This window comes from Mauremys mutica, chromosome 4 (assembly GCF_020497125.1).
Source record: "Mauremys mutica isolate MM-2020 ecotype Southern chromosome 4, ASM2049712v1, whole genome shotgun sequence".
Classification (NCBI taxonomy): domain Eukaryota; kingdom Metazoa; phylum Chordata; order Testudines; family Geoemydidae; genus Mauremys; species Mauremys mutica.
Genome location: NC_059075.1, coordinates 84,270,151 through 84,296,239, shown reverse-complemented (window position 1 = coordinate 84,296,239; position 26,089 = coordinate 84,270,151). Strand labels below are relative to the sequence as shown.

At 38.3% G+C, this 26,089-nt stretch overlaps 1 protein-coding gene across 2 annotated transcripts; it reads right to left on the bottom strand.

Moving 5' to 3' along the window:
* Positions 1-818: 818 nt before the first annotated feature.
* ZDHHC13 (zinc finger DHHC-type palmitoyltransferase 13) lies at positions 819-25,038 on the bottom strand. Of its 2 annotated transcripts, none has more exons than XM_045016731.1 (17): positions 24,971-25,038; positions 22,786-22,922; positions 22,087-22,209; positions 20,664-20,741; positions 19,108-19,252; positions 17,520-17,584; positions 15,741-15,903; positions 14,681-14,806; positions 12,661-12,794; positions 11,710-11,810; positions 8,681-8,805; positions 7,570-7,632; positions 7,094-7,187; positions 6,127-6,210; positions 4,143-4,300; positions 2,401-2,498; positions 819-1,475 (listed from the first exon to the last, which is right to left on the bottom strand). In XM_045016731.1, exons 1-17 carry the CDS (start codon positions 25,031-25,033, stop codon positions 1,337-1,339), a joined length of 1,896 nt encoding a protein of 631 aa, XP_044872666.1. In that variant the 5' UTR covers positions 25,034-25,038; the 3' UTR covers positions 819-1,336. The 2 variants fall into 2 exon arrangements, with proteins under 2 accessions (XP_044872666.1, XP_044872667.1); XM_045016732.1 differs by lacking the exon at positions 24,971-25,038 and adding an exon at positions 24,503-24,601.
* Between the last annotated feature and the right edge of the window lie 1,051 nt (positions 25,039-26,089).

Genomic DNA, 26,089 nt, shown 5'->3' with positions numbered 1-26,089 from the left:
CCTCCTGAGTAAAAGAGAAAGGGAGTAAAAGACAGACTTCTTGAACTGAAAGTCAAATTTTCATAAAACATGGTAAAATCAAAGTGGATGTTAAATCTAGTTTTGTCATTGTAGATTTCTCTAGATACAATAAACTGTAGATCCTGCTTTTATGCTATGACTGGTTACATTATATTTTGCTCCCGTTTTGTACTCTAACACTCAATGCACTCACTTAGTTCACCAGGCTAAACAAACTATACCTATATTGAAACTGAGAATTCTCTGCTTTTATTTCATTCCATTTTACTGCTAACCTGCTAGTAATAGATCATATTTTGAATTTCCTCAGCTTATTGCTCTCAATCTGGGCTTCCCCCCCACCATCTACATAAATGCCACTTTTGTTCTTCTCTACTGCAACATAAACCTCCCAGTAGGACACAGTGGGCTCATGCTGTGTGAAGCACATTTGATGTCTCTGAAAAGTGACTCACATTAGACTATATATTCTCCAAATATAGTATTAATCCCTTTAAATTTATCAAGGGCACAAGTATATCACTTGGGACTATGGCAGCCCTATGTTTGCAGTCTGAAATAATGTGAAACAATCTTATGCCTGTACCATTAGGTTTTGGTCACATACCTACTAGTGGTTGAACTATCTGTTTCCAAGTGATGCTGGTATAAATGAGTGCAAGATTTAGTCTTCCGATCAATTCTTGTTAGATGTTTAAAGTAGCAAGATAGGTCTTTGCTGCTGTTATGTTTAATGATTTGTAAATATGTAAGTTTCATACTTTCCCTTGAATATTTAAAAAAAAAATCAGTAAATATAAGCATGAAAGCTAATTTATTTAATGTGAAGGCAAACAGTAAGTCTAAACAGTGGTTCTGTACAGATTTACATAGTATAAGACAAATAAGTTATCAAAAATACAAACCAGTGTTAAAAAAACTTTTTGAAATAGCCAATTCAAAAATGTTAAAAATATTTTATTTCCCTTAACAAATGTGTTCTTTGTAGACACATGAATCTGAAAAATTGATCAAAAGATATTAAATAAAAATTCTGGAGTGCTGTATAAAAATCTCTCATAAAAATATATTTTGAGTGACATCTCATAGTTATATGAAATTTCAAATTGTTTCAGTTGAAAGTACATACAAACCACCACAGCAATTCACACCTGTTTTGCTGTAATTTATGATCACTTAACTTTACTATTTAAACAATAGTAACAATATAAAAAATTAAGGCAAGAGAGTTTCAGAATAACTTGCAAACAATATAAAGAATATCCAGTTTTATTTAGCTTTCAGCTCAGCTCTAAGAATTTGATGTTGCTTTTCTTCATACAGAGTGAATGTTTTTACCTTTGGCTGGATGTAATGTTAGAGTATATTGTTTAGTCCAGTCGACTATGTTGGGCTTGAACATACCAAAGCAACTGCACTGAAAAAAGTCTGCGAGGTTCTGGAAGCATCCGTGACTGGAAGTCAGAGAAGTATCTATTAATAAACTTAAAAGAAGAGGGCCGACACAGCAAATATGGTACACTAAAGAGCATTTCAAGCACAAAGCTGACAAGGAGAGCTCTTGCAGAAGAAATAGAAAAACAAACACATTTTCCCCCTAAATAGCCTAATCTATTATATTTTCATAGAGCCTTTCCAGCCCAGATTACACTTAAATGTAAAAAAAAAAAAAAAAAAGGGAGAATTCAGTAAGTGCTATCACAGCCACCACCACAAAGATAGTGAGACAGTAAAGATTTCTACTTCAACAGAAATCCTTGAGGGCCAGATTCTCTGTTATGCCAAGTTTTGCAGTAGTTGGTTATGTCACCATGATTCTTGGCCATGGGGTAGGGTTAGAGCCCCCATGGGATTTCTCTAACCTATAAATAGTGGACAACAATCCCCAAAAAGTGTCTGTCTGCCTGCTGAGGAGAATCGGATACACCTCTACCCTGATATAACGTTGTCCTTGGGAGCCAAAAAAATCTTACCGCGTTATAGGTGAAACCGTGTTATATTGAACTCGCTTTGATCCACCGGAGTGCGCAGCTCCGCCCCCCCCCCAGGGCACTGCTTTACCGCGTTATGTCGGGTCGCGTTATATCGAGGTAGAGGTATGCTTTGGCTCTATCTCCTCCCTGCAGCCCTGTACAGAAGGGTTCCACAGTAGCTGACTATTCTGGCTCTTCACCCACTGGAATCACTCATCTCCCTTGCTGGAGAGTTCCCTGGTGTGGATCAGATTCCATCCCCTTTGCATAACTCAGAAGAAGAGGCATATTCAGCAAACACCTAGTAAACTAACTTTTCTTCGGCACATACAAAGTAGTTAAACATATTATTAAAAATGATTAATCCCATTTCCTTACAAATAATTCTCTTACCAAAAATACTTACTTATATGGAGTTTTCCTGAGAGAAACAGCATGCTTAGAACACTTGCTCTGTATCATGAGGTTTAGTCTCTCATGTGAGGTCAAGCCCAGAAATGCAATCTTCAAGGTGGGTGCGGGGGAGGGAAGGAGACAGTTGAAATGTGGATATGTTAAAGCAATTAAAATAATGGAGACACCAAAGAATTTAATTAATTTTTTCTGCATATTTAACACAAAGAAGTTACAGTATACGTTATTTACAAACATGCCACTAAGGCAGTGATAGAAACCAAAAAGTTGGGAGTGTCAATGCCAAATCCGAGAACTCATCCTTAATTGGTTCATTGTGCCTAGATATTTGCGGAGGTGAAAATGCATGATGTTACCACTCAGAATACAGAGATGGGAAAAGATCTATTACACCACTGAAACCATCTCCTTGCAAGAACAATGTGCAGCAATACTTTGGCACAAGAGAACAAGAAGAGGACAGAGTCTGAGTCTTAGTTTTCAAATTTCCTCAACTGCATTTTTACATTTAAGTATTTTTGCCTATAATTTCCCATTGCCTTTTCTGTTGTGTAACGTTATATGTTAGGTCACAGAGATATTTACGAATTATTGTCTGGCTGCTGGGCAACCTCAAGAAATATCTTACTAGAAGTCATTAAGTAATATAGGTTGACAAGCTACTGTGTGCACAGCAGAGAAGTTGATTGTAAATATTCTGGCTGTTTCCAAATATTTTTCCAGAGTGTCAAAAATGTTTAATTAATGTCCTTTAATATAGTCTAATCTATTTTAAACACATACAGATCAGTGGTTTCTGAAGAAACCTAGGAAGCTAATTAAAAAATAATTTTAGCTCAATAAATTTCTTTAACATATGCAGATGTATATACAACAGACCTTAGTTTTCTGAACACTGGTAAAGAAATCCGTTTTTTTTGGATAAAATTACCAGCCTGGAACAATTCTGTATAGTAAGCTGAGTTATGAATCTTTGAAAAGCAAGGTGTTGTTTTTTTTTTAATTTCTTGATACTGCTAATCAGGGAAGAGCCAGGGTCATATATTTTTATTTTAATTGGATTTTAATGGATTAATGAAGCACTGATGAGCTAAAACACATTTCTCAGTTTAGCACTAATTACACTACTTGGCAAAATGATCAACCATACAATATTTTTAGAAATTGACACCAGTTCTATATGTCACTTAGATTCTTTTCCTCCAAAAACTACTTTATATCTTAACAATTTCCCATAAATATTTTTGATTTGCATTAAAAAAACCCCTATAAACAGCAGACTTCTGTTACAAGGTTTGATTTTGAGAATCTATTCAGACTGAATATCTGAAATGATCTCTGCACAAATAGCCATGGAACCAAAGGCTCAGCCCTGGGGGTTTAAGGTGTGGGTCATCCTTCCACATCACTGAAGCTTGATACTGATGGGCCAAGGAAGGCTGACTATGTGCTCTCTCCTGCTATCTGACAGCAGATTCTGACATCACTTTGTGTAAGAACACAAGGACATAAGAACGGCCATTCTGGGTCAGACCAAAGGTCCATCCAGCCCAGTATCCTGTCTACCAACAGTGGCCAATGCCAGGTGCCCCAGAGGGAATGAACCTAACAGGTAACGATCAAGCGATCTCTCTCCTGGTGCAACATAAGGCCTTTGATAAGACACGTCTGCCAAGGAAATTTTTAAAATTCAAAAGTCCTCAAGAAAAGCATATAAATGAAGCAAAAAAGTACCTGATAAAGCTGAATAATTAGCATCAACGAAGCCCATAAAGTATGAAAACACACTAGTGTAAAGATGTACAAAACCCATGGAGAACAAGACACTATCTGCGTAAAGTAAGTCCACGCTCCATCTTGCCGGTAAGTTGTTGCACAATGTTCTGACCAATCTGAGAATGAGTAAAGTTAGCCTTTACTAAAAAAGGTAATAAACTACCTAAGAACAGATTAAGACATCCTAGCATGGAACCTGACATTACAAACTCTAGAAACAAGACTTCTAGTACATTACCACTTACAAAAACAATACAGACGCAGTTACTGAACGCATACTGCATGCAGCACACACATTTAACAAATTACAGTTGGTATCAGAAATCACAGCAAGTTAATTTATTACACACTATGCAATATACTACAGTAGTATGGTCCACTTATTCAGGATACCTCCCAGTGAGCCAATTTAAACTAAAGATAAATGCGAACTGAAGCTCCTGTCCTACAAACATCATAACGACCTGTGAAGATCAGTCTGCCAAGATCGGATAAACAGACCTCTATTGTATTGTTATTATGTGGATTTTTATTTCATGGAATGGGTACCCTGTGCATTGGATGGACCTAAGAGGAGTTTTTGTAAAATTAAATAATGATACTGCAAGGCAATGACTACTTCACTGAGTTTAAATAATAATTAAAAGCGTCTACAGTTTGTGACTGTCACCTTTTTGTTTGCATTTATAAATCCAAGGAAATAAAAATGAAGTTAACGGAGAACATATTCAATCAATGCCAAGGGGCTAAGCAGTGCTTCACCCAAAGTTATAGAGATATGAAATGGATTTTTTTTTTAAAAGTCTTTGAGACATCTACAGCCTGGGTTACATGCTATTACCTATAAAAATCTAACAAATTAGGCAAGTTCGTTTTTTAGGCTCCAATTCAGCAAAACAATTATGTACTTAACTTTAAGAACATGCTTAAGTCTCACTGAAATCTTAGATTTAAGTTAGTTTTAGGATTTAGACAGCTAAGAGCCTCCCCTGGTTTTGGATCAAATGCAATGTTTACTTTAGGAGAACCCTATATTCTTGCACACTCAAGGCTCTCACTGAGGTGCACAATAAGAGTTCAAGATCAGGCCTCATTTCTTACACTGTTGTATATCCACTTTACTTCCCTATGTGTTAGTACTCCTCATTTTCATATAACGTGTTCTGCGTAAAGGCCAACTCCTTGTCTGGATTTTTCTTTGATATTAATATCGCAGTTCACACTCAGGAGATCACACCATAAGGGCTTTTAGTTCACAAAAAAATTTCTGAATCCTCCAATCAGAGAAGAACTTGTGAGCTCCAGGGAGATTAAACATGTTTCATAATTTACCTGCTTTATTTGTTTAACCAAAGATGTAAATACTGTAAATTGAACCCACAAATCACACCTCTCAGGAAAGTGGCTGTGTATGAAATGGATGCAGGATGCTTCCTGTGAGCAACAGCTGCAGGAAAATAATTTGCTCTTTCTTTGAAACTATCACTACATTTTTAAAGATACTCTTGGCACTAGTCTTTAATACCGACTTTTCCCCAATAACCATAAGATCAATAAGTGTCTGTGACAATATATTCAGGACCACATTTTCTACTGCAGGCGGAAGAGTACAAGACTACTAGCGTACACACACACTTTTATTCCTTACGCCTCTTGAATTTTGTTTCCAGTATAACCTCCACTTCTCTTCTGATGTCACATTTCCTAAAAATGTGGATCTCTATAGCAATACCTTTTAAAAAGATATAATTTTTGAACTGTTATTAATACTAGACAAAAATTTAACCAAAATCTTGATCATGAGTTCAGATATGCTGATTGTTCCTGCACAACCAAGATCAGGATTGAGCCACAAAATGACAATATATGAAATGCTAGAAAATGAAGAAAGTATGCAATAGCTCCCTGAAAATGAAATTAAATGAAATGTATAAATACGTACAGAAAAGAGTTCCGTATACCATCCAGACTCCAACCATAGTTAGGAAGAGCAGAAACAAGATGAAATAATAATGGTTGCCAACACCTGTATTTGGGACGATGAAGAAAATACTTTTCATTGTGTATCTTAACACCATTAGTATTTTCTCAAAGTTAACAGAAGTAGAAAGATATTCAACCTCACTCAAAGAAAGTTCTGACTATACCTTCCACCATGCTCAGTACATTTTACCACAGTTGACCTAATTCCTTCCCAACTTTCTCACGCTAGTAATTCCAGTTACATCAATGGAACTAATGAGAAAGGTGACAAGTATTTAGTCTGTATTTGGAGCTAGCCTTAACTAGCAACCGCAGCTCTGTTCTAGCTCAAGATAATCACCTCATTATAAAACAGTAAAACTGTACTACTGCTATTTAATTTAGCTATCTGAGCTCTGTGTTCTTCAGCATTATGAACTCACATGTAAAAGACAAAATAGACTATCTTGGGTATCGTATTACACAAACTACAATCTCTCTTTAAATCTTGATTATAAAGATGTTCAACACTTTACATCAGAATTACTTCAGTCTAACAAATAACTTTGTATACCTCACACAGTGCAGCGGAAATTCTAAATGTTTACCTTTCCAATTTACAAGTAAAGTTACAATAACCAAAACATATGCTTTGAAAAGACAGTCCTGCAGCTTTAAGGTCCAAGCCTGTCTATCTTTTTCTCCATTTCCTTCCTAATGATAGTGCTCAGTGCCCCAAGGAACCATTTTAGCTCCCTCACCTTAATGGCTTCATTTCAGAGACCACACAACAAAGGAGAAGGGCTGGATACAGGTCTCACTGGCTGTCATTGTCAATACCCATTCATCTATCAATCACAGAAGTTAACTAGATTGTGATATTAGGTACTGTCCTTCAGGAGATTAGCACAAGGTGTCTCCAAGTATGCTAAAATAAACAAACTCACCTATGCATTGTCCAGTCCACAAACAATGTTGGTCATATCTAGCAGTACATGAGTTGCAAGCAATGCAATGCATGGATCTCAAAGGCTTTTTTACCTAGTTGAAAGCAGAAGGGGAAAATGCAGTAATTCATTCCATGCATAAATCATGTAAACCACTTATTTTTGCTCTACATTTAAAAAAAAATGCAGTTCCCATTACAGACCAAACTTTTCAACATAATTTAAAATGACAAAATTATGCATTTTTCCTTTTATAGGACAACTACAACTATCTATAGTAGTTTAAAGGATTATCTGAAATAAGGTTAAAGGCACAGAGCCTGCAGTCCTCACTCATGTGACAAGTAATACTGAAGTCAGACCCAAAGGATAAGAACAAAAATATAGTCCTCTTATTCAGAGAACTATGTACATAACACCCTGTGCATCAAAAAAGGAGTAATATACATGAAACATGCAATAAAAACCTCACTTACAAGACATGATGTGCAAAATGTTCTGAAATCCAAGTGGCCAGCTTCTGCAAGAGTAACAATACTCTGAAAGACACAAGTTATTTTACAATTCTATTTATCTAATTTTTCCAGGGGTGTCAGGAAGATCAGGGGCTTCTTAAATACTATCAAGATGATGAGTCCTCTTCAAGTGCCAAGTATTATTATTAAAGATATGCAATCAAAATACTTACACTGAAATGAAGCTAAATTATTTCCTGGCGTAGACAAAGAAAGCTACACAGATTCAAGGAAATGCACGATGGAAGAGACCTATCTGATTGAGTCCTCTAGTACCCCAAGCCTGCAGGACGTTTTTTATTTTTTTTTTGTGAAGTAGTGCTTGTCCAGAATAGTTAAAACAATTCATATAGTATATATTAGAACCATTCTCAATTTTTAAAAAGTACCTCTCATGCAGTTAGTAGAACTTCTTTCTGATAGATAATGAGGGCAGAGGCTGCCACATGTGGTGTTCCCCCCACAATCCCAAGCGACCATGAAGCGGACCACAGTAAGCTACCTGTTAATTGCAAAGCAACTTCTTGCCCCTGCGTCATAAATGCAATTGGGTATCAGTTGCCCATTACTTTTCCCAGGATTTCCATAATGTTCAGCAAGAAGATCATGAAAATGCTCTTAACAAAGCTTATAGCACCCCTCGCACTGAGCATCAATATAACTTAGAAACACAAACATGCATAATGCATTATAAACATATGGAAACCACATGAGATAGTCACAGTTTGTGGGCCAAGTTCTCTATTAATTTATACTACAGACAACACCAATGGCATTTTATTTGGTGAAACCAGTGTAGAATTGAGCTGCATCTCAAACTTCAACAGACAATGACATCTATGTGAGATGACAGAGAGAGGAAGTTATTTTTTTAAGAAAGCAGTGATGAGAAATAATTTACAATATATAAAAATAGGTAACTATTAGCTGCCACTTACGGAACTAAGTGTTAAAATAAATCTCTGAAGAATAAAGGAAATATTACTGTTTAAATATAAAGTCACAGAAAAAACAAATGAACAAACACATTATTCTGTGGTATATTTTAAGTTGTTTTGTTGAGATAAAATACCTTTCTTCTTTCTTCTTCGGAAATCTTAATGTATCCAGGATCCGTTCTCCATGTTTTGTAGAAATAGTAGAGAAGACCCATCACACTGAGGATGAAGGGGATCTGGAAAACTGTGTCTGCTAAATGTAACATTCAGGTTAAGGAATATTGTTTTACATAAATTTATCAACAACATTTTGTCCTTACAAACAATTACATACTTTAAAATTAACTTGCACTGCATCATTGTAATTTTACAAGTAGTTCACTAATAACGAAAAAGGATGGATTTCACTTTTTGTATTACTATACTCTTTGTACTCCATAGGCTCTCACACAGCAAGGGCTTTACTGTTTTGTTCAATGTAGTTCTAGAGATTTACTATCACTAGTTATAACTTTCAAGCCAAATTCAGGACCAAAGATCTCTTTTTTTCCTCTTCTACAGTGTTCAGATTCCTGCCTTTGACTACACCCTGGAACTGGAACGTGAATCACATCCCTTCTCCACCAGTACGGAATCCTGCATATAAGGAATGACCGTAAGAAGGAACATATGCTAAGATGACATTCACTAGTGGAGGATGTCACAGGCCAACTGACAATAATTCTACTTACAATCACCCTCAAGAGGAAAGACATTTATAGGATGGAAAAAGAAAATCCTATCAGCATTCTGTTATAACTCAAGATCCTGGACTAGATGAACTCCTGATTTGATCTGGTATTTGATCTTTTTCTATTTCTACCCCATGATTGACCAATTTAATGATATTTACATTTAAATATATCCTGTACAAAATATACAGTAGGTAAACCGGTTTTAGGTATAGTATTGTTATGTATATAGATGTTTGCTGCACTACTGTTACACTAACAGGTGTAAAGCTTTTATATAAAGGAAGATACATGTGTATTATATACAGAATTTTTACACCCCTCTATTATAAACATTTATACAGTGGTTTTGGGGGGGGAGGGTCTGAGAAGGGCACCTAAACAAATCACACCAAGTTAAGACTGATATCTTCCTAGGTACAGCACCGTGGACTTTTAACTCAAAGTTGTTCTCTCTTGCATATTACAAATACAATGAGGTAACTCAATGGCTAAAACCAAAAATGTTACTCTAACAAATATTGATATTTTGTGTTTTAAGATGTAATCTCTTCCATAGCTTGTATCATGTTTAGTCATGATGCAATTGCAGGACATTCTCTTGTGAGCCCATATGGTGCTGTATTTCCTTGTGGATATTGTTAATACTCTGCATCCACTTCTGTTTTGTAGATTTGGGGGAGCAAATCCAGAACATAATAGCTGGGAGTTTCACAAAGTGTATGGGAAAGGTTCAACAAACATGTATAAGTATGTCCAAAGAGTTTGGCTCTATCAAAACATTTATACCACACCCATGGATCTGTGGGCACTCCCAAAAAAAGAAATATGTACACACGTAAGTGGATGGGGGAAAGAAAGGAATGGGACCTAGTTGCTCACCACTTCTCCAGTACTGGTCAGGGCTTTCTGTGTTCATTTTGTTCACTATTTCTAATGCACGACCAGTTAAAGGTTTTAATTTTTAAGTCCAGAAACAAAGGATTGAACTGACATAAATCATTTAAATTTAAGTTTTTAAGTACAGCCAGAAACTCAAATTCCACATTTACACACTGCAGTAAGAGCAAATAACTTACTTAGAAGTGAGACAAATATATACATGCATTCCCAGATGGAATATACCCACCACAGAAATTAATCCTGGTAATCATATTAAGGAGATCTTGTTAGAAATAGTGCAAAAGAAAATGCCACTTAAGGGATGAAGTAATTAAAAATGTAATGCTACTTAATGTAGGAATATATTACTGCTGGTTTAATACAGAAATTATTTTCAGTTACAAATATCTCCCTAAAGGCCTTCTGTTTTAATGGAAATGTTTTACAAAACTAAAAGATAAAGCCCTCTGTGCAACAACAAAGCAGAATACAGGATAGTGAATGCAACAACACTTGTACATCGCTTTACACATACTATCAATCCATAGCCTGTTATAAGAACTGAAGTATGTGAAAGAAAAGCCATGTACCACACACAGAGAATGCAGCTCAACCACTGAATGTATATGAAGGCAGGAAACTTTTGAAGTTCTATTTAAAAAAAAACACGATAAAGCAGCAGCAAAAAGAGTTCTGAATCACTATGCTTTTAGAGTGTGGAGATGTCATTGACTTTTTATTTATCTGAGCCCCAATCCAGAAGGCACCTAAGCACGTGTCTGAACACTGCTTGATCAGAGCCTTGATCAGCAAGTTAGGTGGCCACATGGAGGAACTAACCTGGAGGGAAAATTGGGTTTAAAAATGGCACACACTAATCTGTATTCGACAAAACATTTAAAAAAAAAAATCTACTTTTGTGCCTTCACATTTAAACCAACTTGTTATCTGATGGCACTGCTTAAGTTTCATCACAGGAAAGCAGAATTCCATCTCCTGGTGCCCAATGTAACGTCCAAAAGGTAAGAAAGCAAATCTTATAAACAAATATATGTTCTTTGTTATTGGCAATCACACAGAACAAGTTATTGTATCCCCTCTAACAACCTCAAAAATAAATGCATAAGTGAAATTGAAGCTTACTAAAGGTAGATGTTATTCAAAAGACATTTTACCATGCAGGCAAAATGTAATTTAAAAGTAATAATAAACAAAAGCTTTTTATACATTTTTACTCAACTAATAACTCTATTTAAAGGAATATTTGAATATAATGGATAAAGCTTGAAAAGCCCAATCTCAATACTATCAACTATCGCCTGAAAGGAAAAACTGTATTATATTTCACAATTACTCTCTAATCATGTAAACCTCAATTTCTGTCCACTGATAGCCTTTGGATAAAGTAGTTCAAAATTACATCATCCCTTCCTAACGGAGGCAAAACACCAACCCTACGTACACTTACACATTAGTAGCAAAAGCATACATATTTGCAGGATTAGGGACCAAATTTATTTGGCATTTCACTCCTTGAGTATAAAGGATATCAGGCAGGAACCAGACAAACCAGGTCATAGACAGCCAAAAAACGGAACTTAGCATGAAAGCTGCTGGTAAATATTTTAGGTTCTTGAGCTCCACAAATTGCCTGGAAGACATTAGAAAAAAACATCTATTTCCAAGCCATGTCAATTCACAGTCAAATATTTAAAAATGTATTATAAAGGCTTTACTCGTGTTCATTTTAAGTCTTCATTTAAACTGAATTATAAACTACTGCTCAAAAAGCTTTTGTGGCCTTCTATGGCATGCCACCCGCAGTGCTGCTCTGTAAAGGAAGTGTCCTGAAGGACACTGTGTTCCAAGCTAATACAATGACAATAGAATTGGCTTCTTTATTGATGAATACTCTAATATGCAAAGTGTGCAGTCTATGCTAACTCCTACACAAGGGCAGTACCAGTATCATTTCAACAGACACTACTTGCAAGGTGTTGCAGTGGATTAGAGGTTGGGGGTGATGGTATGGGGGAGGAAGATTTCTCAAACACAATCCAGGATCTTATCCCCAAGGGGAAAAAAGATTAAGCTAACATACATTTTTGTAATTACTGTTAGAGATAAGCTCAGCATGTAGCAAGATCAGACCCTCAACAATATTTATGTTTAATTTCTTTTTGTGTGTGTCATTCATTTAAAATGGAACAGTATGTCTGAACAATTCTTATCTACCACTTAGGTTTACTGTTACTAAGAGATTAAACAGTTTTTTGCATTTGTAACTTTGTTACCTTCTGTAATTGTTTTGATAAACATTTAACCATAGGATTCTTTAAAAACAAAACAAAAAAACTAAGTAGGAAATAATGATTTTTAACCAGTTAATTTACTTAAAGCTAAAGTGAACTTATAAAACCCTCTGAAGGGAATACTGTATGAGAGACATACAAAAATAATTCTTATATAAATACATGCACAGAAAATCTAAGTGCACAAACCTTGTAAGCAGACTCATCCCGAAAAATATGAAGAGAAGCAGACTTCCTTTCAAAAGCCAAGAATCGGAATTTAAGTCCATTATGTATCCTATAGCCCACATCAGTGTCAAGGAAGACAGCGACAGCAGGAAAAACTATCAAAATGATTACTGTTACAACATGATATCTAAAATATTACACAAAGTACAAAACAGCACATGACACAGCAAACGCAAGATCCAAAAATTAAAGTCAAAGAAAGAATTCCCTGAAGACAAACAAAACAAGCGGGAAAGCAATATCACTATATTTTTATTACATTTTTTCTCTACAACCCATCTCTTCTTCAATCTGTTTTCTAACTCTGTTCCAAAAGACTATTTTTAACTTCTCAAACCAAGTGCTTCAACTGCTATAGAATATTACTTGTTACAGAAGTTTCTCTTAAAAAAAACTGTGCCATAGGAACTGTAAGTGTACTATTTTTCTAATAAATAGCAAACTACAAATTAAATTGCAACCATTCTTCAATTATAAAAACCTCTTTACTAACCACACTATTTGAGAAAAGGTCTATCATCATACCCAATGAAAGGTATTAGAATTTAAACAAATATTAATTTCCTATTGTACATCTCAAAAAATTCTCATGCTACATTTTGAAATCAGGTGTTTTTTTCCTTATAGAAATTAAATCATTGCTGAACCTGAAAAAAAAACCTAACAGATGGTTTTACATCATCTTGAAAGTGTACTGAAGCAACTCCATTAGTTTTACCTCAATCAGCTTACTAGAATATGAGCCTAAGATTCCATCAAGTCTACCACGGATCTTGCTACACATGTCTAATTTACTTTAAAAACATTTACATGCTATGACTAAACAAAACCCCAAAACAGATACAGAAGTGTGCTGGACCATTATACAATATTCATATAAGAATAAGGACATAGGCCTAAATTTTCAAAAGCTGATAGTGATTTGGGGTGTTTCAATTTCTAGATACCCAACTTTAGACCACTTAAAATCCTGACTCCTTCTAGATGTCTTAAATTGGGCTCCTTGAAATTGAGGGGCCACCCCCCTCAAAAGTCACTTGAAAATTTAGGCCTAAATGACTAACAAACCCAGTACTCTTCTCAATGGCTTAAACCAGGGCTGGGCAAACTTTTTCGGTTGAGGGCCACATCTGGGTGGGGAAATTGTATGCAGGGCAGGGGGTTGGAGTGCAGGAGGGAGTGCGGGGTGCAGGAGGGGGTACGGTGTGCAGAAAGGGGCTCAGGGCAAGGGATTGGGGCAGGGAAGGGGGTTGGGGTGCAGGAGGGGTGCGGAGTGCAGGAGGGGGCTCAGGGCAGGGGTGTAGGAGGGGGCTCAGGGCAGGGGTTAGGGTGCAGGAAAGGTGCGGGGTGCGGCAGGGGGCTCAGGGCAGGGGGTGCAGGGTGTCAGCATGGGGGTTGGAGTGCAGGCAATGGACTTAGGGCAGGGAGTTGGGGGGTGGGGTGCAGGAGGGGTTCGAACTCTGGCCCGGCACCGCTTACCTAAAGCGGCTCCGGAGTGGTGGCAGCAGCTCACACCGGGACCAGGGCAGGCTCCCTGCCTGCCTGCCTTGTCCCTGGCCCCGCGCTGCTCCAGGAAGCGCTGCGGCTCCTAGCAGAGGGCTCTGCATGCGTTGCCCTTGCCGCACCTCCAGGTACCTCCTCTGAAGTTCCCATTGGCCGCGGTTCCCCATTCCCAGCCAATGGGAGCTGTGGGGGGCAGTGCCTGGAGGCAAGGGCAACGCACACCTAGCCCTCTGCCCCCCCCGCCTGGGGGCTGCTTCTGAGAGCGGCGTTGGGCCCACGGTGCCATGGGGGGCAATCCCGCGGGCCAGATCCATAGCCCTGAGGGGCCGGATCCAGCCTGCGGGCTGTAGTTTGCTCACTCCTGGCTTAAACAGAGGCAAGATTAGAATATAAGTCACATACATTTATTTATATATCTTTATATGTAAAAATGTCCACTGCTGTAGTCCATGAATTGTTCCTATATGAAAGAAAATACCTCATATTTCGCTAACATCCTGAATAACCTGGAATTTTTTCTGATTCTCATTTTTTCTTCTTGAGTTAGCATATGAATAATCAAGCAATTTTTAATTTGGCGAGCAAGGTCAAGCGGTGTTTCTCCCTTTAAAAATAGAAATTAAAGTTTACTTTTCTAAATGTGTTGTACATTTAAATAACTACCGAGAAGTAACAGAAAAATGGAATTATTTGGTGGATGTTTATTTTTCAAACTAATTTAAGTTACCAGTGGCAGGTTAACTGCAGAGATGCAATAAAATTAAGTTAACCAAGTAGACTGTTCTGGTTGCAAATGTTTTCAGTGCTAACAAATCTGAATTATCAGTTGTACGGTCTCTGAGGAGACGCAATAATCTGAAGATCTAGCAAAGTCAAGGTAAAGAAAATTTGCATTCCCAACCACAAGGGCAAGACAAGAAAAATATAAATAAGGATGGTATTCTAGGATTCTCACATGAAAATGAAAGAAGATATCATATGCTTCCCAGTGTGGGTAGGCAGGCATGCACTAGTTCTGCTTGAGCTAGCATGTGAAAAAGAGCAGTGAGGCCATCTTAAAAGGGTTTGTGTTTTCAGAGGGAAGATGTCCAACACTTATGAAAGTCGGGTCCCTTTAAGGGTCTCAGAGCGGACACCCAAAAATAACTAGCCACCTTTGAAAAATCTCTGCCTTAGTACCTATTCCTCACAATTTCCCTCTGAGGTAGGTATTATTATCCACATTTTATAGCTTGGGAAAATGAGGCAGAAATGTAAAGTGGCTTGCCTAAGATAAAAGGACATGGGTGTCTGTTGAAGTAACATAGCCATGAGTGTGTGTATTCAACTTCTGCACCACATAAAAACAAATCCCCACCTACATTTTAGAAAACTGAATAAGAATGCCAACTGGTATGGTCATATTCAGATTCCCACTATAATGGACATCAAGGTCCCAACTACCTGAAACAGGATTAGACAGAGCCCTCAGATTGTTTTCTGAAGTAATTTCACATTGTTGTACTACACAGAATGAAATGGAATTTAAAAAATTGTACCTTGACATTTTTTATGTCCAAATTAGATCCAGCATCCAGCAGTAGCTCTACAGCATTAACATTTCCTGCTGTAACTGCCCAATGCAATGCAGTATTCTTCTGAATTTTGTCTACAGCACTGAGAGAAGGATTAAACTTTAAAAGAAATCCAGTGGGTTCTGGTCTAGATGAAAATAAACAGGATATACAGACCAGTTAGCAAACAGAAGACAACTTAGATTAGAGATAAACATATTATTAAAACACTTTATAAACTAAATTAATCTTCACACCATCATGTGTCTATCCTCATTTTAGGGTGGGAACAAAGGAGGACACAGTTGTCAGTGACTTGCCCAGGATTACGCAGCTAGTCAGTAAAAGAGTCAGGATTAGAATTAATGACTTCCCAAATAGTTATTTCTCTAAAATACTTCTCTTGTATGCAAACATCAAAGCTTCATGTCCAGATTCCACAACCAGAGGATAGCCTCTGTATTGGGGAGGCTAGAAATTGTAAACCACCCTCGAGATGTCAGGTTGAGTATTCTTCCACCACGAGTTGTTGTCTCCAATGCTGCCCCACAATCACAGCATGGCGATGAAACCAAGTTAAGCCAGTGTACAGGTACGGCAAGTCTGGACAAGCCAGAGCATAGCCTTATTGAGCCTGGTCCCGAATCTGCGGTCAAGTGGACAAGAAAGCAGATGCAGCAATGGACTCCCAAATTTATTTAGTGTTTAAGTAAATTTCCCACCAATGCTTCCACTCTGTGAGAACATAGTTTTCAGCTCCTGGGTGGCATCATCTGTGTATGGAAAAAGGCCAGTCATGCTCTTGTCCAGAAGCAGGTGAGATGCTGTAGCAAAGGGGTGCTGAGTGTGACACCATGGATGATCTTTCCAGTCCACAAGAGTGGGATTTCTGCCCTGAATATGAGCAGGCCTTTGAGCTGGCACTGTGTGTTGTTTCCTGAGAATAGGGCAATCAATCAGCTGGAGACGTATTAAGTTCATTTCATCTGTCACAGCTCTCCAGGCAGAGCTAACAGTAATGGCATCTTGCCGAAGGTCTGGTGGAGCTATGTGCACTAGCACATACAGTCTGGAGGTCAGTGTATTGTTCAAACAGCTAATAGCAGGAGTATCAACAAGTTGAGTGTGATGGCTGCATGTTTAGACAGGTATTCAGCTGGAGCAAACACCAGGGACTGAAGGATCTGCTTCCCAGGAGTTTTTCCGATCGTTTTCGTATCAAGGAGGTAGAGGAAGAGATCTTTATTTTTAGGTGTTGCAGGTGAGGCTGATATATCAGACCACTGTCAAGTTTTACTCCCAAGTATGTGACAAATGTCTTGAATGCCTCACTGTTTGAATGCTTGTAAGTATGAGCTATATGTGTAGCTTTTCCAGAGTATCAAATTGACTCTGTACTAGCCTAGGGCTCTGCCTTTTTCCTACTGTGATCCTACTTTCACCTATTTTTCTGGGTTGTGGGAGATGGTTTATAGGTGCTGGCATTTGAAGACCACCAGTACTTGTGCAGAAAGTAGGAGTCTTCATAAATAAGAAATGAATACAGATTCATAGATGTGCTCACAAGTTGTATTTACGGACACATTACTTTCATGATACCTCCCACCTCCCACCCACCCCCTTTTTTTTTTTTTTAAAGGGATCTACCAATTAGCTGAAATAATTTGTTCTGGGGTGAAATTTTTGACATTTGTAACCTCTCATTAAAAGTGATGTATTTCATTATTCTAAAAAGCCTATGAGTTATCTGGGTGCATTACTTACCCAATTACTTTCTGTGCTGACAGCATAAGAGGTGTTTGTCCACTGAAATCTGTTGTGTCTACACTCTGAGTATGAAAAGAGATTGAGATTATTAGATATAAAATTATTCATAGATTTCAGAAAATAAAAAAGATACTCTGCCAGATACTCAGCTGGTGTAAACTGACATAATTCTACTAAAGTTAGGGAAGCTAGCCAATTTACATCAGCTGAGAACCTGGAACTCACTTTAGAAGGAATTCCTTTCCTCTTCCTTTCTCTCAATTCTTGTATGTAGTTTCTTTTAGTACAGGCAGGTAGATTCCAACAAGAATAATTCAAGAGAAAATTCTTCACTAGTTTTTTGCCTATGTCCATCTAATTCTATAAATTAAAATAGCTTTACCACCTCAGTATATTTTGGAAGGGGAAAAGAGATTATTTTTCCCTTGTGTAAGGAGGGTGGTGGTGGTGAACTAGTAATCAGTATGCAGTATAGAAAAGGAAGTCAGCTATAGCAAATAAGGAAATAACCAATTTTCTACCACTTGTTCACTGATCTCTTTCCCTCTGTTAATTTCTCCCGTATCACACACAGGTAAGCCTACTAGAATTACACATTCACATTTTGAAAGCAAGAATTAAGGTTCATGTACAAAAAATGAAGTATAATATAGATTGAATTAAAGGGATTTTTTTTGTAATTTCTAGAAGATTCTCACAGCAATTGAGCTAGCAGAAGAACCTTCTTAAGCATGTTCGTGGCATATACCATCTATATCTAGACTCCACAGGTTACAATTATTTTACTACAATGGGCTCTAGGATAGAGAGAAAATGTGTTTATCAGATTGTATAATCTTATTGTAAAATATTATCTGAGCAAAAGGTCCAATACTGCAAGCACTTACACACATGCTTAATTTTACTCACAAGATTAAACGTATTAACCTCAGTATGACTACTCACACGAGCTAAGTTACACACATTTAAGGGCTTGCAGGATTGGGACCAAAGTTTTCTAGGCAGTCCTGTGTGACATTGCTGGTCTGATCACAATGTTATCCAGCAAAAAATTTCTCTCTGACACATACATTACACGGTCTCATTTCTACCTTTAAATTTAGCTTGCCACAGGTGCATAGTGGTGAAGTTTTAAAAAGAGTTGAGAGATTATGAGAAAATATTGAAAAATACAGTGTCAGGTTGACCATGTGTTTTGTGAGCTTCAAATAACAGACTGTTACAGAGTTCCAGTTATTAACTGAATAATGAAATACTATCTTCTAGGATGTGTTTCAAGGATATATTGTCAGTTATTGGACTTAAATGCCAGTTATATTGCACTGTAGGTTTGCACAATGCTGGACAGGATTGCTTATGTATTTTGACTTCAAAAGAGACAGGAAGAGGTAAAAAAGCAGGAAAGGCATTACTATGTATCTCTTTGAACTTGTGGCATAGTGAATATTTGCTTAACAACTGCTTGTCTATACGGTTCTTTTTTCATTTAAAAAACAAAACCCAATATAGATAAAAATGTATTAGCAAAAGAGACAACTAGGTAGGAAACATCATTTGGGATATCTGCTGCATAACTAAAACATACCTGGCCTTTTGATATGAGATAAGCTATTACAGGCATATGCTGAAAGACCACTGCTAAGTGAATGCCGCTGTATCCTTCACCATCAATAAGGGCTGGATCTGCTCCACATTTTAACAACAATATTACCATAGATAAATGCCCTTGCCTGAAAATAAATATGAAATCTTTTTCAGAAATCTTTAACATGTAGACACACAAAGTTATGAAAGAGCTCGATTCAAATTCATACTAAAAGAATCTTTGAGACTGACTGACTGACCATCCAATAACGTGGAAAACCACAGGGAAAGCTTTAAAGAAACTTGTTAAGTTTAACTTAGACTAAGTTCTAAAAGTATATTTAATCAATGATTAAAATTAACCTTTGGAACAGTGCTGAATATTTACTAAGAATTTACTTTGCTGTCTGTGTGGAAAATCCTGGCATTTAAATTAATGTGGTTAATAAACGTGAATTAAAACATCCCTTGTATATTAATACAACGTATCAGTCACTCCAAGAAGTCTATATCTTTTGCTTACACGATCGTTAATACTTTATTCTCATTTATACTTAATGCATCTATGGAACATTTCAATTTGGTTATTTAAACCAGAATCATATCTCTGTATACGGGAAATCTAACTTTTGACCACAAGTTTGAGCTACTAAAAATTGTACTAAGGGCTAGTGTAACACTTGAAAGTTATTTCAGAGTAAGGTAGGATATGAATTTAAAGTGAAACAGCTATTCAGGAATAGTTCCCGGTGTGGACACATTTATTTCAAAATGGATTAAGCTAAACCCAGCAAAAGATACTCATTCTAGAATAAGAGTATCCACACAGAGAGCTATTTCAGTTAATTTTCCTTTGTAGACAAGCTCTCCATTTCCTTTCCTGATCAGCTTACTGAAGTCCTGTCTTGATGGGCAAAAAGGGTATGTTCTTAAATTATGTTAAACCCAGCTGATTTAGCTAACGTGCTAACTCACACATTTTTAGAAGTCTAGTACAGACACAGCACAGTGCCTTTAACACGTGCTACGTTGGTCAAACTGAAGCCTGGGCTCCTCCCTTAAATGCAGCTAACACAGCTGAAACAGTGTTAGTTGGCCATGTTGCATCCTGGATAGTCTTGGGTATAACGTGGCCAGCTAACTTGTCTTCAGAAGCACTGGCCTGTGTCTTAACAGGCATTAAGAGGAATTTTCAATCATATTATTAAGGTAGTACCAATTAAAAAAATCCTTTTTGCCCGTTAGACCTCAGACACAAGTTCTGAATATTAAGTATTGCTCCATCCATAGCATAGGCCCAAAACATGGATGTACATGATAACAATACATAACTAAATAAACTAAACTTATTTTTCAAGCTCCACAATGGTATGCACCTGGGTATCTGAGGACAGGTTTGAGTGCTAATATACACATACAAGCTACAAACTCTTTGTTCCTAAATAAAAGAAATGCAGAACTAACTAGGATGAAGATACTAACTAATAAACAAACAAGCAGATGTATTGTATTATTTCATATCGACAGAAGTATAACTGGTATCTATAAGTACCATACCTAATGGCCCAGTGAAGTGGAGTTGAATTTAAATCTCCACCTAGTTGATCCACTACTGCGCCTTTGGAAATATAAAACCTGTGTAACAGCAATAAAATAAAATGGTTGAGTAAATAAGAGATAGATGAAAAACTAATACTTAGAGAACAGACTGCCCTACTAATGATTATTGTTGTAATAATGACACTTTCACTGGACAGGCAAACACACAGATACTTTTACTGTAACAAATGCTGCTTGGAAAAGATGCTGCATTTAAAGAAATACAGTAATTAGCAATGCACTTACGACATCAAGCACTACACTACTGAAATTTGTATGCTATGCAATTTATTAGCTCCACACCTTCTTCCCCCAATTAAAATCTGCCCTGTGCGTTCTTGATAGTTAAATCAAGCAAATGCTTAAGTATTTGCTGGTTGGATCCTTAGGTTTCAGTCCTTCAAGCTGCTTCATGTGAGTGGACCCTCACATTTGTGCTGAGCCCCACTGAAGTCAACGGCTGTTCGTCTGCACAGATCTCATCTTTTAGGGCTTGTCTACATGGTGTGTTAGTGCACACCAGAGATGTGTAAATTCTAACGTATAACAGCGTGTCGTGCATTAATTGGCTCAGGTTGACACTGCTAGTGTGCACTAAAAGTTCCCTAGTGTGCACTGATGTTGTCCTGATTCAAACAGCACTATGTTAACATGCAGAAAGGAACTTTTAGTGCACATCAGCAAGGTTTACATTGGTCAGTTAGTGTGCAATATGCTGGTGTGCACTAGAATTTACACCCTAGCTTGTGCGTCCCAATGCACCACGTAGCCAAGCCCTTACAGATAGCAAAAGGACGATATATACTATTTAATGTACTTAAAATTGCATATCGCAGGTTACATCCTGCAAGGCACTGAGCAGCCTCCATTTCTATGTACTTCAGCAGGATTGGACTCCCAGATGTGAAATCTGTGTTGAAAGTTGAGCGTTAATTCTCTATTTCACTATTTAGAAAGAATTGATTTCAATTGCCCTCTCTTTCTCGGCTACTCCAGGGAAGCACCTCGAAGTTCCAGAAAATAAGAACTCCCATCTGAAATATCTATTAAGGTATTGACAGATAAAAATTTGGAGATGTTCATTTCAAATGAATATTTTAAAATTTTATTTTGTACCTGAAACCTGGGTGTTCAGTAACATACTGGATTTCATGTATTGCACAAATTCATATTAAAAGAAAGTGAATAGTAATACTATACCATTTCAGTGGCATAACCTATGCAGACTGGATATAGGTAAGTATATTAACACAGTATATGCTATTGGTTTCACTTGGTTATGAAATATAACAGAAGTGAACATGAAAGACAAGAAAAATATTCTGCCTGAATTATTTATTTACAACTATATGGTCATATGGACATAGATACTACAGCTTACTTTATAAGATCCAGTCTGTTGTTTATTGCTGCCCAATGAAGAAGTGTCACATTTTCTTTGTCTGGTTGTCTGACATCATATCCTGCTTCCACCAATTCCTTGCACCGCTCCAATATGCCATATCTCAGGTAAGAAAAATATTCAGTTTTAGTTGTGATTCTTTAGTATTTGCTAATTTAGAGGTTTTCACATATTAAAAAAATAATAATAAAAAAAAATCTCCCATTAAGGGCCTGATCCAGCAGTTCCTACTCAGGCAGAATTTCCTGTTGTGTTCAGTGGAAATCTTTCCTGAGCAAGGATAGGTGCTGGACTGAGCCCTAAATTAGCTGACACATACAACCTTACACCAACTGATACTAATCTGATACTAATGCATCTGATGAAGTGGGCAGTAGACCACAAAAGCTTATGCTCAAATACATTTGTTAGTCTCTAAGGTGCCACAAGCACTTCTCTTCTTTTTGTGGATACAGACTAACACGGCTGCTATTCTGTAATCTGGTTTAGCAACAGCTATTTTTATATTGCTTATGATTAAAAAATATCAGAGCATGGTTTTACAGTTCGCTTTCTGATATTATTTAACGGGGAGTGAGGGGAATCACATTTTCTGCTCTGTTAAGAAATAAATATTACAAATGGCTTTCAATTTAAATTCCCTTATTTAATACAAAATAGAATACACAACTGACTTACTGTGTAGCTTTGACAATATCACAGCTACTGTAGTCCTCCACAAGTGGAAATGCTGCTTGAATTTTTGATTGATCTTTATGGATGCTATGCCAATTCCGTGCTTGAGGTTGATGGGGGCCATGGCTGTGATGTTTACACTGTGGGTTAACAATTAAAATATTTACCAACACATATTATTTAAATTAGACACTTTTTGGGGAAGGGTTTGTGTCTTCCCTATGCAGAAAGCACCCAACATACCTGGAGGTGAGGGGAACACTACAGCAATATAAACAAATAAATAAATTTAAAGACATCATTAACATTCATCAATTAAGACACTGATTCTGCATTTCTTGGGTGTCCAAAGCTCTCAATGAAGCCAATATCATTTTGGGGGTGAGTAGCACAACACAAAGAATACAGTTTCAGGTACTCTAGGCTCAAACCTGAAGGGCACTCAGCACCTTGCAGGATTATGTCTAAGCAAAAAAGGGATTTGTTTACAATAAAGCTACTCTATAACAATGGTTTCAAAGTTTATACTAACAGGGTATAACTTTGTGGTGTTATGCACAAGAACCAACCAACAAACAAGCAAAAGCACAGTTATAAAATCATCATCACATATTGTACTCATTTCCTAATGAAAGTGACAAGTGTATTCATTTATTCACGTCCCTTCCTAAAAACTACTGTGAAAATTAGTTACTGTTTTTTCTTCCAGAGAAGATTGCATTTCAATAATTGGAGAATATTCCTGCACAAACAGACTAAGATTTTGAAACTTAGGTGCTTACACTTAGGCAGTTAAATACATATTTAGGCACCTAAATAACAGTGACCTGATTTCCACAGCTGCTGACCACCTGCAAAACCCTCAAAATTGGATCACTTTAATTTAGGTGTGTAAACATTTAGTTGTTTGAAAATATGGTTAAATCTGCTTCGAGAAGGAAAAAGTTATTATTCGTAACATGATCTGTTTGTCAGTCCTAAATGAGTACGGGGTTGCTAACCCACAATACTTTTCATTACAAGTCTCCATCTTTGGGATTGGTGGGATGATATTTTTCATTAGCTGTATAATATTCTGTTTCCAGGTGCGTCCCTACTCTAATCCGTCTAACCTGGTCCAAGATAACACACACATTCCAAACTCCTGTGAACTTCCCTGCAAGGACTGAGGCCACATGTGTTGGTTCTCTCATCCTTTTACCTGAACAACGGAGTGAAATTGGGGGGCGGGGAAAGAGGCTGGGACGGAATACGAAAAAGCTACGGAAAGGTAAGGGGCGGGGAGCAACGTGGGACACACCATTGCTACCAGCGCCGGAGGCGGACATCAGTGGTAGCGCTAGGGCGGGTACACCGGGCTGGATGCAGGAGGTGGGCACAGAGCTGTACCGGGGCGTTTGCTTTCCCCCCCCCGTGGGGCAGGCAGGCAGGTGCCCTGTCTCTAATGAAACCTCGCTCCGGCTGGGGAAGGGACAGCGGAGCAGCCTGCCCCCTCCCCCGCTGCTGAGATGAGCCCCCCAGCACTGTCCATACCGGGGGGAACCAAAGCCGGGGGACCAAGCCAGCATCTCACTCACCCCCCCCCAGGTGGGGCGGGGCGGGGCCTCCCCTCCCCAGCTGCACCGCGCGCCCATCTCGCTGACCCCAGGCCCCTCCAAGGCCTCCCCTCCTCCCCGGCCACCCCTGCGCCCCGCCCCCTCTTCCCTGCGCCCCCCCTCACCGCAGGGCCGGCCCCGCCGCCCCCCTCCATGCCGGCCGCTCGGGACACGGCCCAGGACTCCCACTTCCTCCGGCCGAGTCCGGCTTCCTGCCCCGCTTCCTGGTTACCGCCCCGTCCCGGGCGCTGCCAATCACGGGAGGAGTTTCCATGGGGTGGGCGGGGCTGGGAGCGGCCCCTGTGTGGGCGGGGCTTGAAGCGGGGTAACCCCCCACTCGCACACAGTGGAGTCACTCAAGGCCAGGGGCAGCCCCTCAGGCAGGGCAGGGGCCTCGGTCCCCCCCCCCCCCCGCATTCGTGGAAGACATGTCACACCCCTCACATGCATGGCAACCACAAGTCAAAACCCACGGCAAGCTCAGGGCCCAGCCAGACATAACACCAGCCCCACATCTGGCATCCACATGTCGCCCCTCACCTGTGGGGTGCCCACATGTCACCTTCCCAGGACAACCACAGCACCAGATATACCTTCTCCAAGGTGTGGCTCCCACACATCGTCCCTATCATGTGGTTCTCTGATGTCACCCACATAGTAGAATATCTATTGTGCCAAATATGACTTGCTTCATGATGTCAGCACACCCCATTAAAGTGTCATGTCCTGTCTACAGCATCACCCCCTCACATAAATATTTCCCACACATTGTATTGGTACACCATCATGATGCCACAGAGCACAATTAAAAGTTTTATCCAGGAATCACATTGCATTGGAATGTTGCACGGTTCCATCAAAAGGTTGTTATGGCCCTGATCCATATAAAAAAATTAATAAACTGTGTCACAAGGTTATGTTACTTTGAAACGTCATCAGGCCACAACATGCCACAGTGTTCTCAAGTTGCATGACAATGCAAAAAAAGTCGGAGTGCCATCCCTTGAAAAGCTTGGAATGCTGGTGCCTAGAGCCAGCCCTGGTCTGAGGCCAGTATACACTATGACAATACAATGTAATTACATATGTTATCACCCATACGAGGGCTGTTGCATGATGAAGGTGCATCAAAATATGATCATGTCACATCTATATATCACAGCACAGCAGCTCAAAGTTGAAAGGTGGTATCATTTGATCCCAGACGTATTCTGGGATTATGTTTGCAGCTCATAGGATTGCCCATATAAAATTAGGACAATCCCTCAAAAGTGAGGCTCAGCAAATGCACATTATGTTTTAAATTAATTGAATTTACTGAATTTTATCATTATTATAAACATATTGTACTTTGATATAATCTTTTATCCAAAGATCTGAAATTGCATTATAAATAATTAATTGTGCTTCACAATTCTCCTGTTTTTTATTCTCAAATGAGGAAACAGGCACAAGGAATTAAATAGCTTTCCCAAAGTCACATAGTGAGTTAGTGACAGCGCTAGGATCAGAACCCAGGAATCCTGGCTTTCCTTCTACTGAAGAAAACACCAGACCAAGTAGCATAAGAAATATAAGTGACAGGGTTCAACAAAACACATAGTATATTGGCAAATGTAGGATCAAAATGACAACACAAGCTACTGATAATATTTTCACAGAGAAATGAAAAAAGATGTCAAAGTCTAAGTTAAACACTTCTCAGAATACCA

What these genes read in the sequence shown, in the direction of transcription:
- ZDHHC13 (XM_045016731.1), bottom strand. Translation starts at nt 25,033, where the DNA reads ATGTGGGTGACATCAGAGAACCACATGATAGGGACGATGTGTGGGAGC. An exon ending in GTTTGTCTGGTTCCTGCCTG is followed by an intron (nt 8,806 to 11,709) that starts ATATCCTTTATA and finishes CCTGAATGTTAC; the next exon opens with ATTTAGCAGACACAGTTTTC. An exon ending in CTCAGGAAAACTCCATATAA is followed by an intron (nt 1,476 to 2,400) that starts GTAAGTATTTTT and finishes TCTGACTTCCAG; the next exon opens with TCACGGATGCTTCCAGAACC.